Here is a 24,629-nt window from a genome sequence, read left to right as displayed (position 1 = left end):
TGCTGTCTTCAATTTTGTTCTTCAGTGTCTTTTTCAGTTTTTTTATTTCAAGTTTTAAATTCTAGTTAAAATCATCAGTGTCTTAATCATTTTTTGAGTATGGGTCTTTCACCTCCTAAAGTTAAATTTATTTCTAGGTTTTTTTGATGCAATTGTAGATGGGATTGTTTCCTTAATTTCTTATAGAAATGCAACAGACATATTAATTTTGTATCCTATTTACTAAATTCATTTATTATCTCTAATAGCTTTTTGATAGACCTTTTATGGTTTTCTATGTAACGTGTCATGCCATCTGCAAATAATGAGTTTTACATATTTTCCAATTTGGATGCTTTTTGTTTCTTTCTTGTCTGATTGCCGTGGCCAAGACTTCCAGTACTAAATTGATGAAAAGTAGCAAGTGTGGGCATCCTTGTCTCAGATCTTAGACAGAAAGTTTTCGGCTTTTCACCATTGAGTATGATGTTAACCTGTGGGCTTGTCATATATGGCCTCCATTATGTTGAAGTACGTTCCCTCTCTACCCACTTTATTGAGAATTTTTATCATAAATGGATGTTGAATTTTATCAAATGCTTTTTCTGCATCCATTGAGGTGATTATATGATTTTTATCCTTCTTTTTGTTAATGTGGTGTATCACGTGGATTGATTTGTAGATGTAAAACCACACTTGCATTTCCAGAAGAAACCCCACTTAATCATCACGTATGATCCTTCCAATGTATTGTTGCATTCAGCTTGCTGATATTTTGTTGAGGCTCTTTGCATCTATGTGTATCAGGGATCTTATTATTTTTTAAGAGTATTGATTGTATCCCACTCTGGTTAAGATTTTTATATTGAATATTCTCCACGAAGATATCTCAAATAAATTTAAAAAGGACTACCACTCTGTAGGAAGGTGGTTGAAAGGAAAATGCCAGCTCCTATTATTCACACTTGAGTAAAATATTATTTTTGTTTTGTTTAAAAAATTAAAGTAATTATATTAGGAGTTTGTGTAGGAAACAAAATCAGATTTTTGAACAGTGCTTCCAGAAGGTTAATATCTTTTTGTCCCTCAAACCAGGGACGAACCAGAAAAGCTTCACACAGAGGCCAGATGTCCTGCTTCACACAGAGGCCAGGAAGACGAAGTCTTCTATTCTTGACCAAACAACTTTGAAGTTTCTTTGGTTGTGCTGTTTTCATAAATTCTAAGAGCATAGGACTCTGATTCCATTCATTTTCTGGAGCCCCTAACCAAGCCAAAAGGAAGTCAGAAGGAAGTTTATTATTGGCTGCAGATGCAACTTGGGACAGTTCCTTAAAGGGAAGTAGATAACAGAAGCAGAGATGACAAGACCTTAAGAATGAACACAGCGTTCTAACCAGCCAAATTATCATAGAAATGGCCAAATGGAGCCTAGCCAGAATAGAGGATGAGACGAAAATGTCCATGCTAAAACAAAGGGCACCATATTAACACCAGGCCAGACTGGCATTACAGGAAAAGAACTTGCCCTTGGATTTGGACCCATAATCACAAAGAATGAAAAGTCACATCGACTCATGAAGGCCCATGCTACAAGGAAAAGAGATGTGAGGGAAATATTTATCCATTCTAAAAATGAACTGTACATATCATAAAAACTATCTGATAAATGTAACATGTAGTCTACACTTAGGGAGCACCTGGGGTGTGTTAATGGTTTTTGTGTATTTATCCAGCTCGTTTGTCTTCTCTGAGCCTCAGACTTTGAATAGTCAGTTGCCTCTCAGAATTATCTTTTCAGATGACCCTCAGACATTTCAAACTCAATGGAGTCAAAGCTGAACTTTTTAACTTTTTCTCAAAAGCAATGCCCTTTCGTCTATTCTCTGTTTGCCCATGAATGAAACTTACGGGGCATGTTAGGGTAGTCTTCCTCCCTACCCTCCCACGGTACCAAGCCCTGAAGAGTCTACCTCATACATCTCTCTGAAATCCATTCCTTTCTATACTTAGTACAGGTCCTCAGATGACTCCCATATAGAGATTGAATAACCTCGTGTTTGGTTTTCCGCCATCAGGCTCAATCCCCTTCGATCTATCTTCCTCTCCACCACCAGTGTTGTTCCCCTGAAAATTAAATCTCATGTCTGTACCTGCTTAAAACCTCTGGATGGCTGTCAGCTAAAAGATAATATTCAAAGAATTCTAGAAAAGAATAAAAGTAATAGCTAAAAGATAATATTCAAAGAATTCTAGAAAAGAATAAAAGTAATAGCTAAAAGATAATATTCAAAGAATTCTAGAAAAGAATAAAAGTAATAGCTAAAAGATAATATTCAAAGAATTCTAGAAAAGAATAAAAGTAATAGCTATTTTTGAGTACTTATTATGTACCAGAATAAATGCTTTGCGAGATTAACTCCTTAATTTTTCACAAAACACGACAAGGTAAGTTATGGTAAACTACTTTTAGGACCCCAAATGCACCGTGATTTGCCATATTTCATTTGGGTTGCCCTTTGCCCTGAATACCATTCACACGTAACTAACCAGTCCTTCAAGACTGAGCTGTCCAGTGCCCTTCCATGGTGGCTCTCTGGCCTTCTCCACCCCAAACAATTAAATAAGTGCTCTTTCTTTGTGTTGCTTTAAACTTGTGTATGCACACTTAATTCTTTGTGTTCATTAGTATTTAGAAGACATGAGCTGTGTCTAATTTTGGATGAATTTGCAAAAATTAAAAATATTTAGCAAGGGGGCACCTGGGTGACTCGGTCGGTGACTCTTGGTTTCCACTCAGGTATGATCCCATGGTTTTGTGAGTTCAAGCCCTGCATTAGGCTCTGCACTGACAGTGGGGAACCTACTTGAGATTCTCTCTCTCCCTCTCTCTGCCCCTCCCCCACTCACACTATCTCTGTCTCTCTCAGAAATGAATAAACAAAATTTAAAAGACATATTTAGCAGTAGTGTTTAAAACTTTTTTGAGCCCATGGGCTTTTGCAACAGCATGCCTGTGGGAACATGTTCACCTTTTGGTAGTTATAACCTAGGAGAATTTTAGTCTGAACACAAGGTGTTTTCTACCCCTGATGTAAAACCGGGGTCAGCAACTATGGCCTTTAAGCCAAATCCAGCCCTTTTCAGTAAATACAGTGATATTGGAGCACCACCACATCCGTTTGTGTATGTGTTGTCGACGCTGCTTTCTCAGTACAACAGGGCTGAGCCATTGCTACAGAAACTGTCTGGCCTGCTATGCCAAAGATACTCTCCAGCCTTTTATAGAGAAAATATGCTGGTGCATAATGTACAAGACCAAGGGACTAGATTGAGAATGTACTCACTCCATTACAATATTCATGCCTGCAGGCATGCATTCAGGTAAGCCTTAGAATATACAGATCTTTGTCAGTTTTCACAATGTTAACTTATTTTATTGTTCTTTAGCTGCTTTTCCTTAAAGTGCATCAACTGGTGAAAATATCCTGTAAATTCTGGGTTATAGCAAAATGGTTCTATTACAGTCATAATGTGACCAAAAAAGCCCCTTGCAAAAAAAATATATATTTATATATATTCAACAGCACTATTGTTTTTCGTGATGGTTTCTGAAATCAGCATTTTCCCATGTATAGGGAAAACCACAAAGCTGGTAGTGTGGTTCTAAAAGAGATTGTTCTAGGCAAAGGAGCACCCATTTCCTGCCAGCCTCTCCTAAACCCTCTCTGGGCTTCACCTTCTTCCTCTAGAAGCAAGATGGAATATATGATCTTAGAATATGTGACCTTACAGCTCAGTGACATCAGATTCTGTGTCCATTACTTCTTAGTTGAACATGCCTGATATTCTAGCCTTAGCAATTGACCTATTAGACTCATTAACTCACTTATGTTTGTTTTATTAAATATCAGGTCCTATCTAAATGAGTTTATTGTATGTTGGTGATATTTCATGTGTCTAAGATGGGCTGTTGATGGCATTGCAGATATTTTCCTTTTTCATAATGATCTGTTCTTTTTCACAGAATTATGTTCGAGTCGTAGAGGTTTGGTGGGATGAATATAAGGACTACTTCTATGCCAGTCGTCCTGAATCAAAGGCGTTAGCATATGGGGATATATCTGAGCTGAAAAAATTTCGAGAGGATCACAACTGCAAAAGTTTCAAGTGGTTCATGGAAGAAATAGCTTACGACATAACTTCACACTACCCTTTGCCACCCAAAAATGTCGACTGGGGAGAAGTAAGTACCATCCAGTATTCAGATCTCAAAAACTGTGTTTGGAGACTGAGTGTGGGAGAAGGCAGAGAAAGATGGAAATGTGTGAGTGAGAGAGAAAAATTCTTGGAGAAAAGTTTCTCTAAAAACTGTCCGGTAACCTCTCCTACCTTCCCACCAGCCTTCACACCTCCCCTGAGCACCTGACCACGGCGTCCCCTGCTCTCAGCTGGTGGACTTCAGCTCTCCACCTGGGCCACCGTCCACTCCCTGCAGCCCCTGCCACTTCCTGCCCCTCATTCCGACTCCTTTGCCTGACTTATTCCTACTTACCCTATTGCTCGCAATTTAGAGACCACCAGTTCTGAAAAGCCTTTCTTATTCTTCCCCACTCTGTCAGAAAAACTGAGTTCTGGATCTTTCCATGGGTTCTCATAACACTCAAAATTGCCTCTCAGTCAGTCTTTCGACCCAGGACCTGGTTCACTATCATGTTCCAATGGACTAACACAGAGACCCCCCTCTAAACAACAGGCACTCAAACAATGCTTGTCAAATGAATCAATGGATTAATGGTAACTGAACATAAATAAGGTCAGGCCAAGGCATTGATGGGTATTGTCATTTCTTTGTTTCTTCAAACTTGCCTCTGTAATCTCATTTCTCATGTCCCCCCACCCATGAGCCTTATGCTGCTGCCTCATGGGTATATTAAGCATGCCATGAACTTTCAAACTTATGTATCATTGCTTAATTAAGAACTCAACAAATAGTGGTCAAGGGCCTGCTATGCACCAGTCACTCTTTTAGACATAAGACAGGCAGGTCCCTTTCATCAGGTCTCTCCCCTTGGGGGAAAAAAAGACAACAGGTAAACAAAGAAGATAATGGCAGATGGTAGTAAGGCCCTCAGAGGAAATAAACAGGTAATGGTCAAGAAGATTTAGGGATAGATTAAGGAAGCCTTCTTTGAGGAGGTGACATTTAATCTGAGATCTGAATGATCAACCAGAGAGCCAGGAGAGAGTGCTCCAAGTAAAGAAAATGGTGAGGTTGAAGACTCTGAGTCAGGAAATGCTTTGCCTTAATGATAATCAGAAAAGAGGAGATTAATGAGGAGGGAGGCCTTTATCCCATGGATGTAGAAAGCCGTGGGAGGGTTTTAAGCAGTTAATATAAGTTGATTTACTTATCATCAACTTGCTTTTTAATCACCCTGCTGTGAGAATTTAGAGTAGAAACGAGGATGCGAATTAGGAAACTAGTAGGGTAGTTCTGGTAAGAAGTGATGGTGGCTGAGACCAGGATGTCCAAAATGGAACGGAGACAAGCAGACCAACATAAGCCACATGATTCATCTGGAGGCAGATCGCTGACGGACGGGTATGTGAAGGGTATGGGCCAAGATGACCGGTTTTGTTTTTTATTTGAATAGCTGATTAGGTGGCAGCTGAGATTGGGATGCTGATGGAGGGGATGAGGGGAAAGTGTGGGGGAATAGCAAGTTCTTTGTTGGCGTTCTGATTGTGGGAAGTGCCTGCTGGATGCCCAGGTGCGGCTGTCAAGTAGATAATAGACCATGTGATATTAAAGCCCAGAAGAGAGGCAGTGTACCTTTGGAGCCATCAGTGGGTAGATTGTTTCATGAAACTGAATGAACTCACCTAGGGAGAAAACAAGGATGGATAAAAGAAGATGGGATCCATCCCTAAGGGATCTCGACATTTAGAGTTTGGGAAGAAAAGAAACCAACACCTATGCTGTGCTCATCTTGGTTTAATACCTCCCTCCCTATACTCTTATTTCACCTCTGTGTTCTATTATAGCACATTATAGCGATCGTGTTACCTTCGCAGTGAGAATCTGCCTGCTGGCCACCAAACGGCCTTAACCCCACCTTTAACTTGCTCTTTTTCTTTTCCCCCAAGGCACTTACTGCTTCCAGACATGTTTGCTAACGTTTTTTGCTTATAGTCTCTTTCCCGCCATAGAATGTAAGTTCACTGGGGCGAGGACCTTTTATCTGTTTTGTTCACTGGCGTATCAGAGCCTGCCACATGCGTGCCACAGCGCTCACTGAATATTTGATGAACAGATAAAGACATGAGTGAATAGATAGATGAAATTTTCTGTTCTCCCTTTATAAGCTCACCCCCAAATATATCTCCACTTTATCCTTTATCCCCACTCTGGCCCCTGTTCCTTACACCTCGCTTCTCAGCCTTCCCTCCACATTGCAGGGCAAACCCCTACCCGTTTAAACCCCATGTCTCCTTGAGACAATCTTTAGAGTTCCTCCAGGCAGGGCGAGAGGCTCCCCTTTCCACACGCCCAACCCTCCATCCCGATTGTCGCTTAGCCCTCAGTCTCTCACAAACATGAGGGTCCTGGACCATGATTTGATTCATCTCCTTGTATCTTCTAAAGCCCTCATCGTCATAGGGGCTCAGTCAGTATTTGCTGACTGAAAGAGTAAACTTTTTTTAAACATTGTATCCAAATAATATAGTCATTTATAATTGAGATACAAATATATAGTATTTCCAAGAAAGGGGAAAGGTGATTGTTACACAAAATGTGCATTTCAAAGATGATCCCCTGTGTTTGCTTCTCTCCTGCGTTATTCACAGTCTGGGAAAAGTCTCACTGCCTGGCCCATTTGCCATAGTCTTTGCCCCCTTAGGCCCCTTGGACACAGCTGCCCGAGTCGCCGCAGAACCATTTGGAAGAGTTCCCTTACGTATTCACTTCTGGTCTAGACGTCTAGGGCCAGTGTCTGTTACCACTGAGGTAATAGGTACCTGTACTCTATTTGCTTCTCACCCATGTAAATCATCATGAATCTGGAATTGTATGTAATGATATTTTTTTAATTTTCTTTCTTCTGTGGTATCTTATCAAAATCTAGAGACCAGCGCCCATAGTTGGGATAGGCCCCATTCAGTGTTGACTTCAAGCCCATAAACGATTTCAGAGAGGAGTGGTATGCTGTAACCTCTGAAAGACCGACAGCACCGTCAAAACCTGGCATGACACACGCCCAGAGGTCCACTGTGAACTGCGGTGTCTAGCATGAAACCCTCTTACTCTGCAGCTAGAGCGCGTGACAGCCTAACCCATTGCCGGCCCTTTGGCTCTTTGTTCATTTTTGTAGATCAGAGGCCTCGAAACTGTTTACTGCATTGATAGCATGGGGAAAACAAATGGAGGCTTTGTTGAACTAGGACCCTGCCACCGGATGGGAGGGAATCAGGTAACTAACCATATTTCTATGTTTTTATAGGTCTGCTGCATTGGAGCAGATAGTCTTACTGATCACAGGGTTTAGTTTGCTTTTTAACTTGATAATTTTGTTTGGGTCAAGTAAAACATTCTGTAAAAAAAAACAAAAACTGACAGTTCCCGGACATTTCTTTAGATGAGGAAGATGATAGCAGTATTGGTTTTCACATAAGCAGTCCGAATCTAGAATTTATGTCTGATGTAAGAGATTAAAATATATTCCTGTGTGAGGATAGAATTATGTAAGCCAAGCTCTCTGAACCATTTTATTTGCAAACATTGTTCAGTATTGCACATTTTCCCCTAATAAGCTGTTACTGCCAGTAAGTATGTTTCAGTAATATATTTTATTTCCTTATATGGGTATTGTTCTTGTCTCTGATTTAAACTGTGAACGTCATCAGCTCTGTTTCTACTTTTTATCTGCTCACATTGTTGGTACATAATAAATATGTGTTAATGACCCATTCTATAAGAAGCTAAAGAATATAATCCTTTAGGTGTTAATAGGAGTCTTCACTAATATCAAAATGAATATAGTTCTGATCTCTGGACTTATAATTCTGAACATACATAAAAATTATAGGAAAGTAAGATAGTCACTGAATTTAAGTTTCTTTCTTTTTTTTAAATTTTAAATAATGTATATCAGGGCACCTGGCTGGCTTACTCAGTGCAGTGTGAGACTCTTGATCTCGGGGTTGTGAGTTTGAGCCCCACACTGGTTGTAGAGATTACTTAAAAGTATAATATTTAGGGACGCCTAGGTGGCCCAGTCGGTTAAGTGTCCGACTTCAGCTCAAGTCATGATCTCACAGTCCATGGGTTTGAGCCCCATGTCAGGCTCTGTGCTGACAGCTCAGAGCCTGGAGCCTGCTTCAGATTCTGTGTCTCCTTCTCTCTTTGCCCCTCCCCTGCTCGTTCTCTGTCTCTGTCTCTCAAAAATAAAAAATAAAGACATAAAAAAAATTTTTTTTAAGTGTAATCTTTAAAATAAAATAATGTATGTCAGAAGAGAAGCTGGCTCTGTTACTTTCTTTCTTTTTTTTAATAGCTTTTTCGAATCAACGAAGCTAATCAACTCATGCAATATGACCAGTGTTTGACAAAGGGGCCTGATGGGTCAAAAATTATGATTACACACTGTAATCTAAATGAATTTAAAGAATGGCAGTACTTCAAGGTATGGCGCATTTCAACTCTTGAAATAATAATATTTGTGATTTCATTTTAATAACATCTACCATATGGAATTTAGACGTATAAATCTTAAAACCTGCATTCAAATTGACTTACATTTCCCTCTAGTTAGTCATTCGTTTTCCTGAGCATTGAGTGATGCCTTGTCTCCTGGTATAATGTTGGCCTGTAATGAGGTCACAGAATGTCCACAAAGACCCACTGCTAATTTCAGTAACACGGGAAAATTCTGTTCTGTGGGGCAATGATCATCATTGTTCTAATATCAAAATCTTATTTTTTAAATTTCAAGGAGTCATTCATTAAAGTAAAATTATTTAAAAAGTTATATATATTACTAAAATTATATGTGTATAATTTTTTAAATATTGCATTTATTTTTCATGTTGTCCAGCAGGTGGAGATAGAGACAAACAAATAACACTTGGAAATCTGTGCCTTCCAACCTCCTTATCAGTGTTCTTTGCTAAACACAACGGGATAAATATTGCCTGTTGCTTGCTTTAAAGGTCATGTTTAGTTATTCGCTGACGCTGCAGGGGCAGTTTTTCTATTTCAGCTGTGAATAGTCAAAGCTCCTTGCCAAGTTGAAGATTCCAACATATGCATGGATTTATGTATAATTTTCAGTGTCTAGACTTGACTAAATCAGTGTATTGTGAAACACAGAGTTGGGAAAGCTGCCCCAAACTGAAAGAACTTGGCACCTCTGAACTTTATGTACTCATTTAGTAGTTGCTATCATACCTTGTCTGTCATGCGAGGCGTTATTTGCTATGTAGTGACAGTATTATGACCCCACTTAATATTCCCAGTTATCATCATTCACAGATAATTACCATGAAGTGGTAAGAATGTGTCAGTTGCTGGGGGTTTTTTTCTTATAACAAGTCAGGAAGGAGACCATTAACATAAATCCTGAAGAACAGGGCATTTTACTTCCGTAACAGAGCATTTATTTCCACAAAGAGAAATAATAGCAATAAATGATAGGGTATTCGTAAAATGGTGTTAGTAAAAAGTAAAAGAAGGCTATAGCAGACCAGAAACTACCATCCAGAAGTAGTTTAATGGATAACAAGTGGAATGCAGATATTTTAGATATTTTAAAGGCCACAGCACTGAATATACATTTGTGCATCAGACATTACTAAATAATCCCTGGGGCCTGGTGATGTGGTGACTTCAAAACGTAGCAAAAGCACATCATACTATAATGGCAGAAAAGGAAAAAAATGCAGAAATGAAAATAAGTAAAATGCAATAGGTTAACAAAGGAGAGATTAATAGGAGGAATTATTTCTGGTGAGTTTCATATAGGAAGTATTATTGTTCCAGGTTTTGAGATATAAAAAGGCTTTTCATGGAGGATAAATAAGAAAACTGGGTGAACAAAGGCATGGAATAAAAATGTATAGAAAACTCTGGGGATCATGTTCAGTTTGGTATCCCTACATTGTAATGCATGTGAAAGAACACTGAACTTCACTTTGTGCCTTTTGAAAAGTGAAGGACTTTATTTGAGGAAACAGGGATAGGAAACGGATACTTTCAGGAAAATAATTCTAGAAATAATTGTGTGAAGTATGGACTGATAAGCAGATCAGTTCAGTCAGCAGTTCTCAAACTTTCCAGTCTCTAGATTCTCTCTACTCTTGAAAATTATTGAGGACCCCCTCACACACACACAATTGATTTTATTTATCTAGGTTATAACTAACAGTATTTTCTAAATTGCAAATTAAACCTGAGAAATTTGTATGTATTTGTGTTGTATTTGTATGTATGTATTCACTCACGTAAAAGTAATAATAACCCTACTACATATTAATATAAGTAACGTTTTCAACGACAAATTACAGTTTTTCAAAAAAAGTGAGAAGAATGGCATTGTTTTATAGTTCTTCAAGTCCCTTTAAATATGTGGCTTAATAGAAGACAGCTGGATTTTCATATTGTTTCTGCATTCAGTTTGATGTGGTAATGTTTTTGTTGAAGTGTATATGAGGAAAATCAGCTTCAAACATGCGACTGGAGAAGAGAGGGTTAATTTAATAGGCTTTTCATATCATTGTAGCTGTTCTTTGATGCTACCCCACAACTAGATAAGTGGTAGTTTCTTAAAAATTATTTGCAGTGTAGACTCTGAAACCATCAGTGAACGTTTTGCCCTGTATTACATTAAAATCCATTTTACCCATGTCTGTTTTTGTAATATCATGCATTGCTTCTTTGGAAAATATTGGTTCGCCAGGCTACGTGGGTCTTCCATATGTTGACACATTTTATCAGACAACATCAAAAAAATCACAGATATAACCATTTATTTTATGGTAAAGCTGTCAAGTTCATAGTGGTGGGTACAAGTTTTCCACAACTCTAGTTTTTGCTTAAAACCTCAAATTCTGTCATTAGCAACAAATACTGTCAGGTGTGTCATTGTTTTTTAAGTGACAGACCTACCTCATTTTCCAGAAAATATCTACCAGTCCCAAGTTTGAATACTCGTAGTTTGTCTAGAATTATCCTTTCAGGTCAAAATGACATGACATGAAAAGAGCAGCTGATTTGATGCTCAGGTCAAACAAGTATACACGTATTTTCCTTTTCCTTGTACTTCACTATAGGGAAGTGCTTTATGCCTATTGTCCATTTCAGAATATTTTTGAAAGTATACTCAAGGGTCCAGATTTAATAAAACTATGTCATTTTACTGTTTCATCATTAGACATCCTTACGTAACACCAGCATTTTCTTTTTTAGCTGTGGATGTATGGCCATGAATAAGGAGACTACTAGAACACCGTGTCACTGCTTGATTTAAGCTAAGGCCCCAGCACTTTTACCTGCCGTTTCTTTTGTGCATCAGTATGTCAGTGCAGTGAAAAAAGCAAATAGGGTATTTGTTATAAAAATATTTTTGACCTTACAAACCCAATCTTAGATAGTCTAAGGACTATGAGAAGCCCTGAGTTATAATGAAGAAATGTACAATACAGGAGGGCTAAGCTAAGGCATATGCAGTGGGTGTGGGAAAGGATAGATCAGAGAGACTTTGCAAATACTAGTCCTCAATCGGTGCTACAATTTGAATGAAGGGACGTGTGTAGCCTCTGTCCTGAGGACATGAAGGATGGTTTTGTCATTAGCCAGGATGGGAACTGAAGAAGTAAGTTTGTATACCATTGAATTTATGGTACCAGCGGTACATTATGAACTTAACAGTAAAAGGACTTAGAAGACAAAAAATCCAAAGTCTGAGGTATGTTTGGCTTAGGTCTGTCCAATTTGCTCAAACCACCTTCTTGTGAAAGCCAGGTAATGACTTCTTATCATGTCAGTGATATAAAAAAAAAAAAAAAAATGCACATTTAAAACTCCTTTTTCCTTTGTTTTCCAGAACCTACACAGATTCACTCACATTCCTTCAGGAAAGTGCTTAGATCGCTCAGACGTCCTACATCAAGTGTTCATCTCCAATTGCGACTCCAGTAAAATGACTCAAAAGTGGGAAATGAATAACATCCATAGTGTTTAGAAAGAATAAAAGAAACCAATAACCTACCTACTGACACGTAAATTGATACAGGACTGAAAACCGCCTGAAACCTGCTGCAACTATTATTAAACTCTGTACAGCTCCAAACCCAGAACCTCCTGATCAGTTTGAAGGACGTTGATAAACTGTGATTTTACAATAACATTATCATCTGCAGTTACTGTTTACAAAACTGCTTTTACCTTAAACTTCGTAGATGTTTACATCTTTTTTTGTTTTGTTTTAAGATGATATTGGTAATTTGTGCATTTAGCTCTGGTTTAATTAGAACAGAGTGAAAAGCATTGTTGTCTTCTTTGGGATTACACTCAGGGGTCTGAAAGGCAGTTTGATTTTTTTTTCTTTAACACACTTGAAAAAAGGTTGGAGTAACCAGACTTTCGTATATAACTTGGTGATTATCAACCTGTTGTGTCTTTATTTAATTTTACATCTTTATGAAGCACTGCCACAGGTTCTTAGCCACGGTGGCCTTCCTTCACAGTCATGCTGCTTTTTTGAAAGGTGAATTTCAACACATTTAGTGCCTCTTTCATTTCTCAGTATATATTTCAAGAGCTTTTGATGAAATTTATAGGTTGGTATTGATGGAATTGTCATCTGTAGGAGGAGTCCTTTTATTACTCAGAAATGAATTTACATGCTACCATTTGCTCTGAAATTGAATGTTGTATAGCTTGAGAAAGAAAAGACAGTCTGGAACGTCCCAAGGCTATTTTATAGGTTGAAGATTGTGTATGGCATTAACTCCCTTCCCTGCTGGCATTCCCAATGCTCTCTGTTGATACTGACTCCCAAGATAGCCAAGAGGGTCTACCAACTAGAGAATTGTCCACTGACATCTGGGATTTACTTTTCCCTAGAACATGTCACTATAGAAAACTATAAATAATTCTCAGTTTCAAAACCTTGAATTACTGAGGGGGTAACAAAAATAACAAAACACCACTGTAAACACATCAAAGGTTCATTCTGACCAAGGTAGGAATTTCCGAGCCCTTGTTAGATTAAGCCTTACTAAAACTCCTGTGCATTATTAACCTAAGCTGTGCAACCTGTGAAGCTGTGAGTGGATGTTTCATGTATATCTTCATCCAAATGAAATTCCCTACACATCTTTTAAATTTAAAAAAAATCTATTTAAAAATACAGTTCATTAACAAATATGAACTTCTGTTAAGTTATATTTTGGTTCTTTAGTGTTTCTTAATTTTTTTTTTAGGAAGCATATTTCTATTAGTATTTTTCCAGTGAAAAAGAAGACTTGTTTGGATTTAAACATTTATTAAGATAGGACTTACTGTAGGAAAACCAAGTGCAAGTGGTCAATTCAATTCTAATTTCTAAATAGTCTTTTGTTACCCAAAAGATTAAAATGCTACATTGAGTTAAAAAAAAAAATGGATAAAGTGGGGAATGGCAAGTAAATTAAGCAGTTTTGATCCTGTAATCATGATATCATTTCAATGAAAGGAATTTCAAAAACTACTGCCAGAGGGAACTACTTTTAATTACAGCTTTAAAAAGGAAAGAAAAAAATCTACACTTGTTTAGAAGAAAAGCCTACAAATTTTTCTTCCAAGCTTAGCTCTTAAATTTGGAGTCAGAGTTAAACATCCTGAACAGAGTTTTACTTATAATTTTGAACTGTCAATTTGTATTTTGCTACTGATCTGTGATCAACCATTTTAACTTCCATTCACCTCTAGGGATGTTTAAAAAGGAATACATTTATATATGCTGATATCATTGCAAAATAAATCAACTATGAAAAGGAAACTAAGAGAATTGGTACTTCAATTACTTGTGTCTCTGCAGATAGGCTCCGTTTTCCTTGTTGAATAGATTATAACCTTGTTAACTATGCATAGGCCTAAGAAAGGTGGCACATAAACTTTGCATGTAAATTTTAAATGGGTATTTTGTGCAATTCATTAATACTCTATGAAAATGATTCTATATATTGAAATCAGAAACCGTACCAAACATGAAAAACATCAGAAGCTGCTGCCATAGGACTATTTTCTACTGTAGGCTGCTTTGGAAATAATTCCCACATCCTTGCTTTGTAAGTTGATAATATCACTATGCATTTCTACACATTTTATAAATTTGATTTATGCAGATTTTGATACACTGTATGTTTCTGTAGAAATTGTATAAATATTCAAATTTTATTAGGGATAAATTTGAGAAGTTTATGTATATCTTAATTCTGGGTTGCTTGTTTTTTAGGTGAGAAAAAAATAAAATACTGTATTTTAATCGATGGGTTTTTTAGTACTTGTAATCATTTCTAAATCCAAACACTGCATGTTTGAAATAATTATTTTACTGTTTACAAGATATACTAACATGATAGCTAAAATATATACCATAGTTATATGTTGAGTATGTGCTGGAATGTTGGTTATAATTCTGCTTAGAATGTGCTTAGAATACACGGAGCTTACCCATCTGTAGGGAGGAAACAAAGGTTTATTTTTGCCTCTGGTTGCATATGTATAGCAATTTTTTTTTTAAGGTCACTTAACCCGACTTTGGCTCAGGTCATGATCTTGCAGTTCATGGGTTCGAGCCCCACTTTGGGCTCTGTGCTGACAGCTCAGAGCCTGGAGCCTGCTTCGGATTCTGTGTCTCCCTCTCTCTCTGCTCGTCTCCTGCTTGTGCTCTTCTGCTCATGCTCTGTCTCTCTCTCTCTCAAAAATAAATAAAAAATATTTTTAAAATTAAAAAACAAATCACTTACCCAATTATAAAAAACAACCCAGCAACATCTATCTTTCCTAGCAGTGTTTTCTTTTATCCGATTGCCTACTGAAAGCAAAAATTTCTTTAAGTCAAAACTCTTTCTTTGCAATCTGACAGATCAAGTGAGTAGACAGAAGTGAAGCCTACCAAAAAATAGGCCATAGGACTTTGTGACAAAACAGGTGACATCTCAAAAGAGGATGTGGCTGCTAACACTCCAGTAAGCCGCAGAATTCATTTGGGAAACTTTCTCTCAATTGGCTTGGCTATTGTCACATCCTCTAATTCTCAGCTGCTATACCAAAGAAATTTGAAAAAGTCACATAGGACCAGACTGGCATTATCAAGAGCTCACTTACTTCTTCAGAAACAGTCTCACAGGGATCTTGGAATATATTTCATTTCTGGACAGAATGTAATTGAAAAAAAAATCCACTTATAATTCAATGAAAAACATAAGTATTTGACCTGAGCCAGATACCTAGTAGGCCAGTCATTTGGGTATGTGAAAATTAATCCATGTGAAAGCAGATTTAAAAAGTACCAAGCACTAGGAAAATGCATATAGTTTATCAGAATCAGTTGGTTGCAGGAAAATGGACAAAAGTCAGAGAATTATTTTTGTGGGTCACTATTCCTGGAATTGAGGTTAAAGGAAGGACTGACTCTAAACTAAATCCAATAACTAGTTTGCAATTCTCATTTTTAAGATTTTGAAATGCCCATATTTGACCTCACATCTGAGCAGAGGTTGGATGGGGAGGGTCCCTTATTTTCATAATAGAACGATGTTACGATCTGCTCATTTGAATGAATGTAGTATGGTAACCAGTCTGTTTTGAATCTCTGTTCGACTACAAATTACTCATATGACCTTGGAAAATTATCTGTGTCTCAATTTCCCCATTTGCAAGTGGGGAAAATAATAGTGCCTATTTCATGAAATTTTATTAGGATTGTATGAACATACATAAAGTGCTTCAGACAGTTCCTGGAATATAGTCATCGTAATATAAACATTAGCTATTATTATCTGGTTTCAAAGTCTTAAAATTTGTTTTCAATCAGAAGGCAGCTATACTGAAATGCTACAAAAAGGCTATTCATGTGTGCCTGTGTTTCATGTAGGACCTAACATTTACACACACTTTACAAATGAAGAAATGAAGCTCATAAGTTAAGCTGTTTCTTAAATTGGGAGTAAAATGGTTTATCCATAATTGGAAAAATGATGTCTACCTCACATCCGCATGTAAAATGTAGTTTTCAGTGGTCTAATTTAACCCTTAGATAGAACTAAGTGAATCTTGAAGAATGTTTAGGATAATGTAGTCTTTATATTTAAATGCAATTTCTCAGGGTGCCTGGGTGGCTCAGTCGACTGAGTGTCCAACTTAGGCTCAGGTCATGATCTCACGGTTCATGGGCGTGAACACCGTGTCGGGCTCTGTGCTGACAGCTCAGAGCCTGGAGCCTGCTTTGGATTCTGTGTCTCCCTCTCTCTCTGCCCCTCCCCCCACTTGCACTCTGTCTCTCTCAAAAATAAACATAAAAAATATTTTTAATAAATGACATTTCTTTTGGACTTTTCATATTGGCAAATAAACTCCCAACTGTATTAATGCTTAAACGTAGAAAACAAAACTAAAGCTTTGAGTAGAAACTAGAGCTGAATAGACTTCCATTTCTGGCCAGGACATGTTTTGAGGAATTGGTTAATAGGCAAAGCAGACTGTGATACTCAAGAGAAAGGAAACGTGCAAGGGGAATACTAGGTTTACCATGTCTGTCTGCCTTGGAGAACTTTCATGATCATAGTACAGGAAAGGGGAGCTGCAACAGTGGTGCTATTTCTGAGCTGAAGAGGCAAAGAATAGAGCTGGGCTGCTGAGACAGCTGGAGTTTACAGGGCAGGTTACTGGAGGGGAGTGCACTTGAATACCAGGAGGCTGGTACAGGAGTTTTTATGGCACTGCCATTTACAATGGCAAAACCTCCAAGAACCTAAATATCCTTCAATATTACACAGCAATGAACATGAATGAAGTACCTATAAACAAGTCAGTAGGATAATGTTAAGTGAAAAAGGTAATTTCCACGACATCATCAGCCACTTTTGTAAAATCAAAAGCAACTAAAACATACAGGAAGTCACACGTCTATAAGCGATAGATTAAATAACTTGTCCAAGTTCAAATTTAGTATTGGGAGTCAAGGACATAAGGACATAAAGGCAAGGACATAAACAACTCCAGTATCAGTACCTTCAGAACCATGTGGAAGGAATTTATTTTCCATGGAATGTAGTTTTTCTCTCTACCTTGAGTGTCAAAAATCTCAGAACTGGGTTCCTCAAAAAATTTAAAATAGAACTACCCTAAGATCCAGTAATCACATTACTAGGTATTTACCCAAAAAATACAAAAACACTAATTCAAAGGGATACACACACCCCTATATTTATTGCAGCATTATTGACAACAGCCAAGATATGGAAGTAGCCCAAATGTCCACTGATAGATAAAGGGATAAAGATGTGGCACTTATATAATGGAATATTACCCAGCCATAAAAAAGAATGAAATCTTGCCATTTGCAACAACACGGATAGAGCTAGAGAGTACACTGCTAAGCAAAATAAGTCAGAGAAAGACAAATATCATGTGATCTCACTCATATGTGGAATTTAAGAAATAAAACAAGCAAAGGAAAAGAAATGAGAGACAAACCAAGAAACACACTCATAACAAACTGACGATTACCAGAGGAAGGGTGGATAGGGGGATGGGTGAAATAGGGGATGGGAATTAAAGAGTACACTTATCATGATGAAAAAAACAAAAGTGATTTTAAGAATCTCAGAACTGAACCTGATACTCCTAACCATAGCAACTATATTAACCCATACATATATATTGGTATGTATACTTTTAGCTAATATTTATTATTTACTATCTTTTGCCACTGAGCTAGTGTCTTAAATGTATTGCCTCATTTAATACCTCAAAATTTCTTATTTTTTGGATGAGGAAATTGAAAGGTTACATGACTTGTCTGATGTTATCAAACCAGTAAGAAACAGAGACCTATTCAAACTCTAATCCGAGTGCCAAGGATAAGTTTCCCAAGGGTAAGTTCCTCATCGCCTCACTCTTAATTTCCTTCATAACCTTGTCTTTCCCTTTGTCTGTATTTTTTCTTAAGTATTTTTTCTCTATGCACAACATGGGGCTCAAACTCACAACTCCCAAGTCCAGCATCACATCCTCTACCAACTCAGCCAGCCAGGTACCCCCTGTTTGTATTTTAATTTGTCCTTTATATAAGTCATTTCATCTTCATTGGAAAAACGTTAAGAATCAAAGGATAACATAACAAATATAAATGGATTAGTGTTTTATTGTCTTACCTGATGCCCCTAGGCTATTATTTTAGTTTATTTCCATGTCTTCTTGAAGGAAGGAGACTGGATCAGTTGATAAAAAGGTCATTTCCAGTTTTCAAATTTGAAGCTCCACATTGCTTAAAAGTTATTTTTCTTTTAATATGAAAATTTGCTCCTGAACCCACTATTTAATTCCTAGGATGAGGCTCACTGAGGGAAAAGTCTGCACTGTAAGTCCGAAAGAACAGCAGGAACACAATGAAATTCCATTAAGAACTCAGAAGCAATGTCTACATGTACCTTTACCACAGGACAAGAGAGGAGTTTCCAATCAGGGTGAGAAGGGTTTCTTATACAACTATAAAAAACAATGCTCAGCTGGAAGGCATACATAAACCTTTATCAAGCATCCCAACTCAATAGTATTAATAATCTTACACTTACCTATTTTTTTTTTCTGAGAGAGAGAGAGAGAGAATGAGCAGGGGAGGGTCAGAGAGAGGAGACACAGAATCAGAAGCAGGCTCCAGGCTCTGAGCTGTCAGCACAGAGCCCGACGCGGGGCTCGAACCCACGAACCGTGAGATCATGACTTGAGCCGAAGTCAGAAGCTTAACCAACTGAACCACCCAGGGACCCCTTATATTTACCTATTTAATTTACAGAAGTGGCAAACTGTTAACCCTTCAGTAGACGTTTTCTTTGACCCCGACTGTTGAATATATTACCAACGTATAGGATTCAGATTTCACTTTAAAAAAAGATTTTAGATTTCTGTTTCCACTTGAAATACTAGGGTCTTTGGGAATCTTAGACCCATATTTCCATCCAACAACACAGCTAAGCTAAACAGTGGCTTCCCCTTTCATCTTGGGCATTTTGTTTATAAATATTCATAGAAGACCTACTATGTTTCTGGTACAGCATATAGAGCATGATACAAAAATAAAAAATCTTTGCCCTCATAGAGCTTACTTTCTTGTATGCTCATCACTTCACCACATCCAGCCCTATTCCCTGTCTATGAGCTATACATCTTTGCATTTCTTGCCATACGTATTCTTTCTCTGAAAATGCCATCGTCTCCAATGAGGATCTCATGAAAATGAACCCCCATTGTGGTTATTTCTAGAGTGGTCTTATTTTTAAAAGATTCTATCTTATGCAGGAGCCTAGCAGCTCCTTTATCTTTCTTCTTGCTATTCCCCAAGGAATAAAATTGCTGCTTTGTAAAACATTTTTAGTGGCATATGTGGTAACAGTCAGGCTTAAGATAATGCTGTATTTGTGGCAGTATAAGACAAGCTTATGATTTACTACTTACAGTAAATAATGCTGTTAAAAAACAAAATAATTACAAAAAAGCATACTGTCATCTATGGAAAAAGTTTGCAACTGAGTGCATTGATATGTGAGAAACCTTAGGATCTTCTAACCCAAATAAAAGGACCAAAAGTAGTAGCTGCCATCTGGAAAGGGAGATATTTAAGCCCCCAAGTCCTTGACCAAAATAAATTCCTGAAGTATCAAAGATTTAATTAAATAATATTTTAAAGTAAAGCAGATAATTTTTATAATCTTTGAGTGGGAAAGGCCTCCCCACACCACTAAAGAATAAAATTGCCTCCATAAAAATATGTCGTTGCGTAGAGAAAACAAAGTCAAAAGACAAATGACAAAAGAGTATTTACAATGCAGGTCACAAAAGGGTCACTTTCCTTAATCTTCACAAATTACTTATACAAAGACCAATGAGACAGAAGACCAAAGGACATAAATGGCTCTTAAACATAAAACTATGCTCAACTCATAATAGGAGGTACCATTTTTTATAGATCAGAAGAGTCAAGATTAAAAAGTCTGGTAACTGGGGCACCTGGGTGGCTCAGTGGGTTAAGCATCCAACTCCGTTTCAGCTCAGGTCTTGATCTCAGAATTTCCTGAGTTTGAGCCCCACATCAGGCTCTGTGCTGACAGTTAGGAGCCTGCTTTGGATTCTCTCTCCCTCTGCCCCTCCCCTATTCACAGTCTCTGTCTCTCTCAAACTTTAAAAAAAAAAGGGGGTTTGAGAACTGGTATGTTGCTGAGATGAGGAAAGAGACACTCTAAAACATTCATTGCTACGGCGCATTAGGACAACCTCTTGGGGGCAACTCTGGCAGGCTTTAGTACATTAACAAAACTAAGAGCAGTTTCTAGCATATACCAAGTACAGCTGACCCTTGAACAACTTAGGTTTCACACTGTGTCTACTTACACATGGATTTTTTTTACACAACAGTACCGTAAATGTACTTTACGATTTTTTTATGATTAAAAAGCATTTTTTCTCTAGATTACTTTAAGAATGCAATATGAAATATATACAACATACAAAATATTTGTTAATCAACTATATACCAGTACAGGTTTTGGTCAATAGGCTATTAGTAAAGTTTTTGGAGAGTCAAAAGTCATATGCAGATTTTCGACTGCATTAGGGGCAAAGGTTGGGGTCCATAACCCCCATGTTATTCCAAGGGTCAACTGTACAGGTTTTGGCTATCATAATCAGCAAATCTTAAAATGTACAAGCATTTCTATAAAATTTCTTGAAGTCATGTAGAAACATTCATAGCAATATTGTTCTTTAAAATACGTTCAGGTAACTGATTATACTCTATCCAATGGGATACCATGCAGCTATTAAAAGTGGCAGCTCTGTTGTACTGTACTGATGGAATCTCTAATATGATGAGAATAAGGGACAGAACAATACATACAGAAAGCTTCCATTTGTGTAGCACTTACCTACATATATTTATAGGATTTATTCTTAAATCTCTATTGAGGGATAAATTATGCATTACTGTGGTTGCCTCTTGGGAGAACCAGATAGTTGGGAATCAAGTAAGGGTATAAACTACCCACTACCTAGTTCTTTTACACATTTTTCTATCAAGAGATCTTTTTTAATTAAAAACGGGGTGGAGGGAGTTTTCATAAACACCTCCAGGCAGCAGCAGGCCTGGGATGGTACTTGATTCTTAACCACTATTTCAGTGCTTTCCAACGTAACCACTCCAAGTCACCTAGTCTTCAAAATTTACTGGTTTAGTTTTTCAGAGGGATTTGAAATTCTGATTCACACTTAGAAATATCAAACATGACTCACTCCAAATCCTGAAACTATTCTGGAGCAGTTAATTAAAAGAATGAGTCGTTCACAGCTTAAGACGTGTAACGTGTTTTTATATATAACGAACAGAACCGAAGTAGTCAGAAAAACTCCCAAAAAGATGACAAGAAATCTGATATATCTGCCTCATGGGTCTAATTTACAGATTTAGAAATCCCTAAGAGTCCACCCTATTTCAATTTTAGAAACATCTACTTAACATCTTTATGCATTAGATATTGAATACTTTTAATACTCTCCTTTTTAATATTAAAATGCTGTGGAGTATTGGTAATTGAATTTTTGACTATTTTAAAACTTGACAGGTAACCAGGATTGTCAGATTTAACTATTTAATAGGTTTGTTCTGTGACCACTTGGCCAACAGGTCAACTTTCATTGAAGCCTCTGATTAACTACTAAAAATAGCTATCCAAATTCAAATAGAAGCAACTGTTCCCTCAAATGAGCATTTCTCAAATAACTGCTTTTCTCAGTAAATATAAATACTAGGAAATTTAGTCATAACAGATCACAATAACCACCCTGTATGCTTTGTCAGGTCACCCAAAATTCTAAAGCTTAATAAGACCATGCGAATTTTGAAGACAGCTCAAAATTCATTCTGGTAATCTACGTTGAACTAGCTCATAACAGAAAGCTTATAATGAGTTCTTTTTTTAATTCATGTGTTTTTAGGTATGGACTCCCTATACTAGCTCCTCTGCCTCATATTAAAGTTTCCCTAAAGACAGTCTCAGTTTAAAAAAAAAAACAAAAAAACCCCAAGGGACAAGTTAGCTAATAAATAAATAGCAATGTCAAGAACAAAACTTAACTCATTTTGTAAAACTGTACCAAATTTAGAAGTTCACTAAATTCCAGCTGTTTTTTAAAAACACTTCGTAAATCGGAATATGGGCATGTTTAACTTTCTTTGAAACAAATATTTCACTAAATCAATGTGTTTAAGAACTATTAGTCAGAAATACAAGAGTCAACATGGTTCCAGACCGTAAGTAGTTTTTAAAGAGAAAAACTAGCATATTAAGACGAAGACAACAAAATAATATACATAATTTTATTACAAAAATTTTTTAAAAAAACAAAACGCAAAATTCTAGAAAAACCCAAAATTTACTATTGATACTAATTCCTACAAGTTTGCTGTGCTACAATACACAAGTCAAGAAATTAAGAAAACCATTAAATATTTAGAAACATTCAACATCAGAAGCTTTAAAATCTAACTGTATGTAGTAGCTCCTCAAAAAGCTACAACCTGCATTTTTAAAAAAGTATTTTCTCTACAAAGAATCTTATCAGCTATACAAAAATCTGTACAGTTTTTATACTGAAGCTAATATTGAGCTGCACTTGAATTCACATTCTTAGCAAAACAATTGCCTGAGCACACACGCACACTCCACACATATCATTACAGGATAGCCATTTATTCTTCATCCTCCTCCTCTTCCTCATCATCTTCGTCTTCTTCCTCCTCTTCCTCTTCCTCCTCATCCTCTGGTTCATTCTTCTTCTTTGAACCTGTAGGCCTGCCAGGGCCCTTCTTTCCCGCTTCACTTTTGCCCTTGGCGCGATATGCAGCAATATCCTGAAATATTGTCAAGAAAATAAAATCAGCATCCGGTGTCATTACTCAACTGTGAAAACCACTAAGCTGTAAACAATCGAAAACTATTGACCAATAACCCTGATGACTGTCTAAAAAGGTAGTCAGAGTCCAACACAATTGAGAGCATTTGTTCCCTCCGGGTTTCAGAAGGCTAATGATGTAAAACGATGGGTTTATACAACCTGTCAGAACTTTCACTACCAATATCCATTTAAAACCTCACATTGCCTGGCCCCACTCACACCTCAGATACATCTACATAAAACAACATATTTGTTCCTCTTTCTTAAAACTAAAAAGACCTAGAACTACAAACGAGTCCATATGCAGGAATCTACCAATGCTACAAACACTGGTTTCAGTTAAAAGAAAAGAAGTTTCCATTAGTTTATGTTAAGTGTATCATTTTCACTAGACGTTCTCCAAATGTAGCTGACAATCACAAACACAAGACTAGCTAACCGTCCTAAGTCTACAGCTCATACCTATTTCTAACATCCTTATTTAGAAAACATCTAAGCTTAACCTTGACTTTAAAAAGGTTAAGAACGTACCTTTTCATACTTCTCCTTTAGCTTGGCCGCCTTCTGTTCATATGGTTGCTTATCTTTGGCTGACTGTTCAGACCACATTTCACCCAATTTTTTTGCAGTATCCCCAATGGATAAGCCAGGGTGCTCACTTTTGATCTTTGGGCGATGTTCAGAACAAAACAGGAAGAAAGCAGACCTAAAAGGAAGCAACAGTTAATAAACTGAATGGAAAAGTAAAGGGGCAATGGGACTGATTCGAAAACCAACTTACGGAGGCCTTTTAGGAGCATTGGGATCTTTTTTCTTTCCTTTCTTGTCACCTTTGGGAGGAACGTAATTTTTCATCTCCCTGTCATAGCGAGCTTTGTCACTTTTTGCCATATCCTCGAATTTCGACTTTTCCTTCGCAGACATGGTCTACGGGCATGAGAGGAGCAAAGTACAGCAAAACCGTAAGCCACGTACATCGGAAAAAAGTTCGAGATCATCCTGAAGGGCCACATTTTCCTGACTAGGCAGCGTTCTACTTTTAGCAGTCTTAGAAGTAAACAAAAACCTAAAACAATCCGCCCGAAACGCTACATGAAATACCCGGGCGAGTCGCCCCCGTGGGCAAGGTGACAAGTGACCTACCTGCCTAAGGCCCTCCCCAAGAACACAACACCTGAAAAGCCCTTAGCTCGGTCCGCACTCCGGCCTCACCTTCCATCTCTCGGAACATTTCTTGGAGAACTCGGCGAAATTGACCGAAGAGTCCGGGTGCTTCTTCTTGTGCTCCTCCCGGCAGGTCTGCACGAAGAAGGCGTACGAGGACATCTTGCCCCGCGGCTTGTTGGGGTCTCCTTTACCCATGGTGACGGCCGGCGTCTACGCGGCGGGGAGAAGGNAATCCCCAGCCTCTTGTTTTGCAGAGTTCTCCGCGCCA

The 24,629-nt window shown here is 37.6% G+C and overlaps 2 protein-coding genes across 2 annotated transcripts in view; one reads left to right on the top strand and one right to left on the bottom strand.

Moving 5' to 3' along the window:
* The window catches only part of GALNT7 (polypeptide N-acetylgalactosaminyltransferase 7), a 122,980-nt gene extending 108,469 nt beyond the window's left edge, over positions 1-14,511 (top strand). Inside the window, exons 10-13 of the mRNA XM_077779644.1 lie at positions 4,007-4,225; positions 7,356-7,454; positions 8,538-8,666; positions 12,084-14,511. Of these exons, the coding sequence (XP_077635770.1) occupies positions 4,007-4,225; positions 7,356-7,454; positions 8,538-8,666; positions 12,084-12,221 (585 nt within the window). The 3' untranslated portion in view covers positions 12,222-14,511. The remainder of the gene's footprint in view (positions 1-4,006; positions 4,226-7,355; positions 7,455-8,537; positions 8,667-12,083) is intronic.
* An 8,091-nt stretch (positions 14,512-22,602) lies between these two features.
* HMGB2 (high mobility group box 2) lies at positions 22,603-24,584 on the bottom strand. Its single transcript, XM_077779661.1, has 4 exons — positions 24,407-24,584; positions 23,976-24,121; positions 23,726-23,900; positions 22,603-23,150 (listed from the first exon to the last, which is right to left on the bottom strand). Exons 1-4 carry the CDS (start codon positions 24,554-24,556, stop codon positions 22,989-22,991), a joined length of 633 nt encoding a protein of 210 aa, XP_077635787.1. The 5' UTR covers positions 24,557-24,584; the 3' UTR covers positions 22,603-22,988.
* Positions 24,585-24,629: the final 45 nt, after the last annotated feature.

Source organism: Crocuta crocuta, unplaced genomic scaffold (genome assembly GCF_008692635.1).
Source record: "Crocuta crocuta isolate KB4526 unplaced genomic scaffold, BGI_CrCroc_1.0 scaffold158, whole genome shotgun sequence".
Classification (NCBI taxonomy): domain Eukaryota; kingdom Metazoa; phylum Chordata; class Mammalia; order Carnivora; family Hyaenidae; genus Crocuta; species Crocuta crocuta.
The sequence above is the reverse complement of the archived record's forward strand: the minus strand, read 5'-3'. Positions and strand labels throughout refer to the sequence as shown.

What these genes read in the sequence shown, in the direction of transcription:
- HMGB2 (XM_077779661.1), bottom strand. Translation starts at nt 24,556, where the DNA reads ATGGGTAAAGGAGACCCCAACAAGCCGCGGGGCAAGATGTCCTCGTAC. An exon ending in AATGTTCCGAGAGATGGAAG is followed by an intron (nt 24,122 to 24,406) that starts GTGAGGCCGGAG and finishes TCATGCCCGTAG; the next exon opens with ACCATGTCTGCGAAGGAAAA. An exon ending in AATGCTCCTAAAAGGCCTCC is followed by an intron (nt 23,901 to 23,975) that starts GTAAGTTGGTTT and finishes GCTTCCTTTTAG; the next exon opens with GTCTGCTTTCTTCCTGTTTT.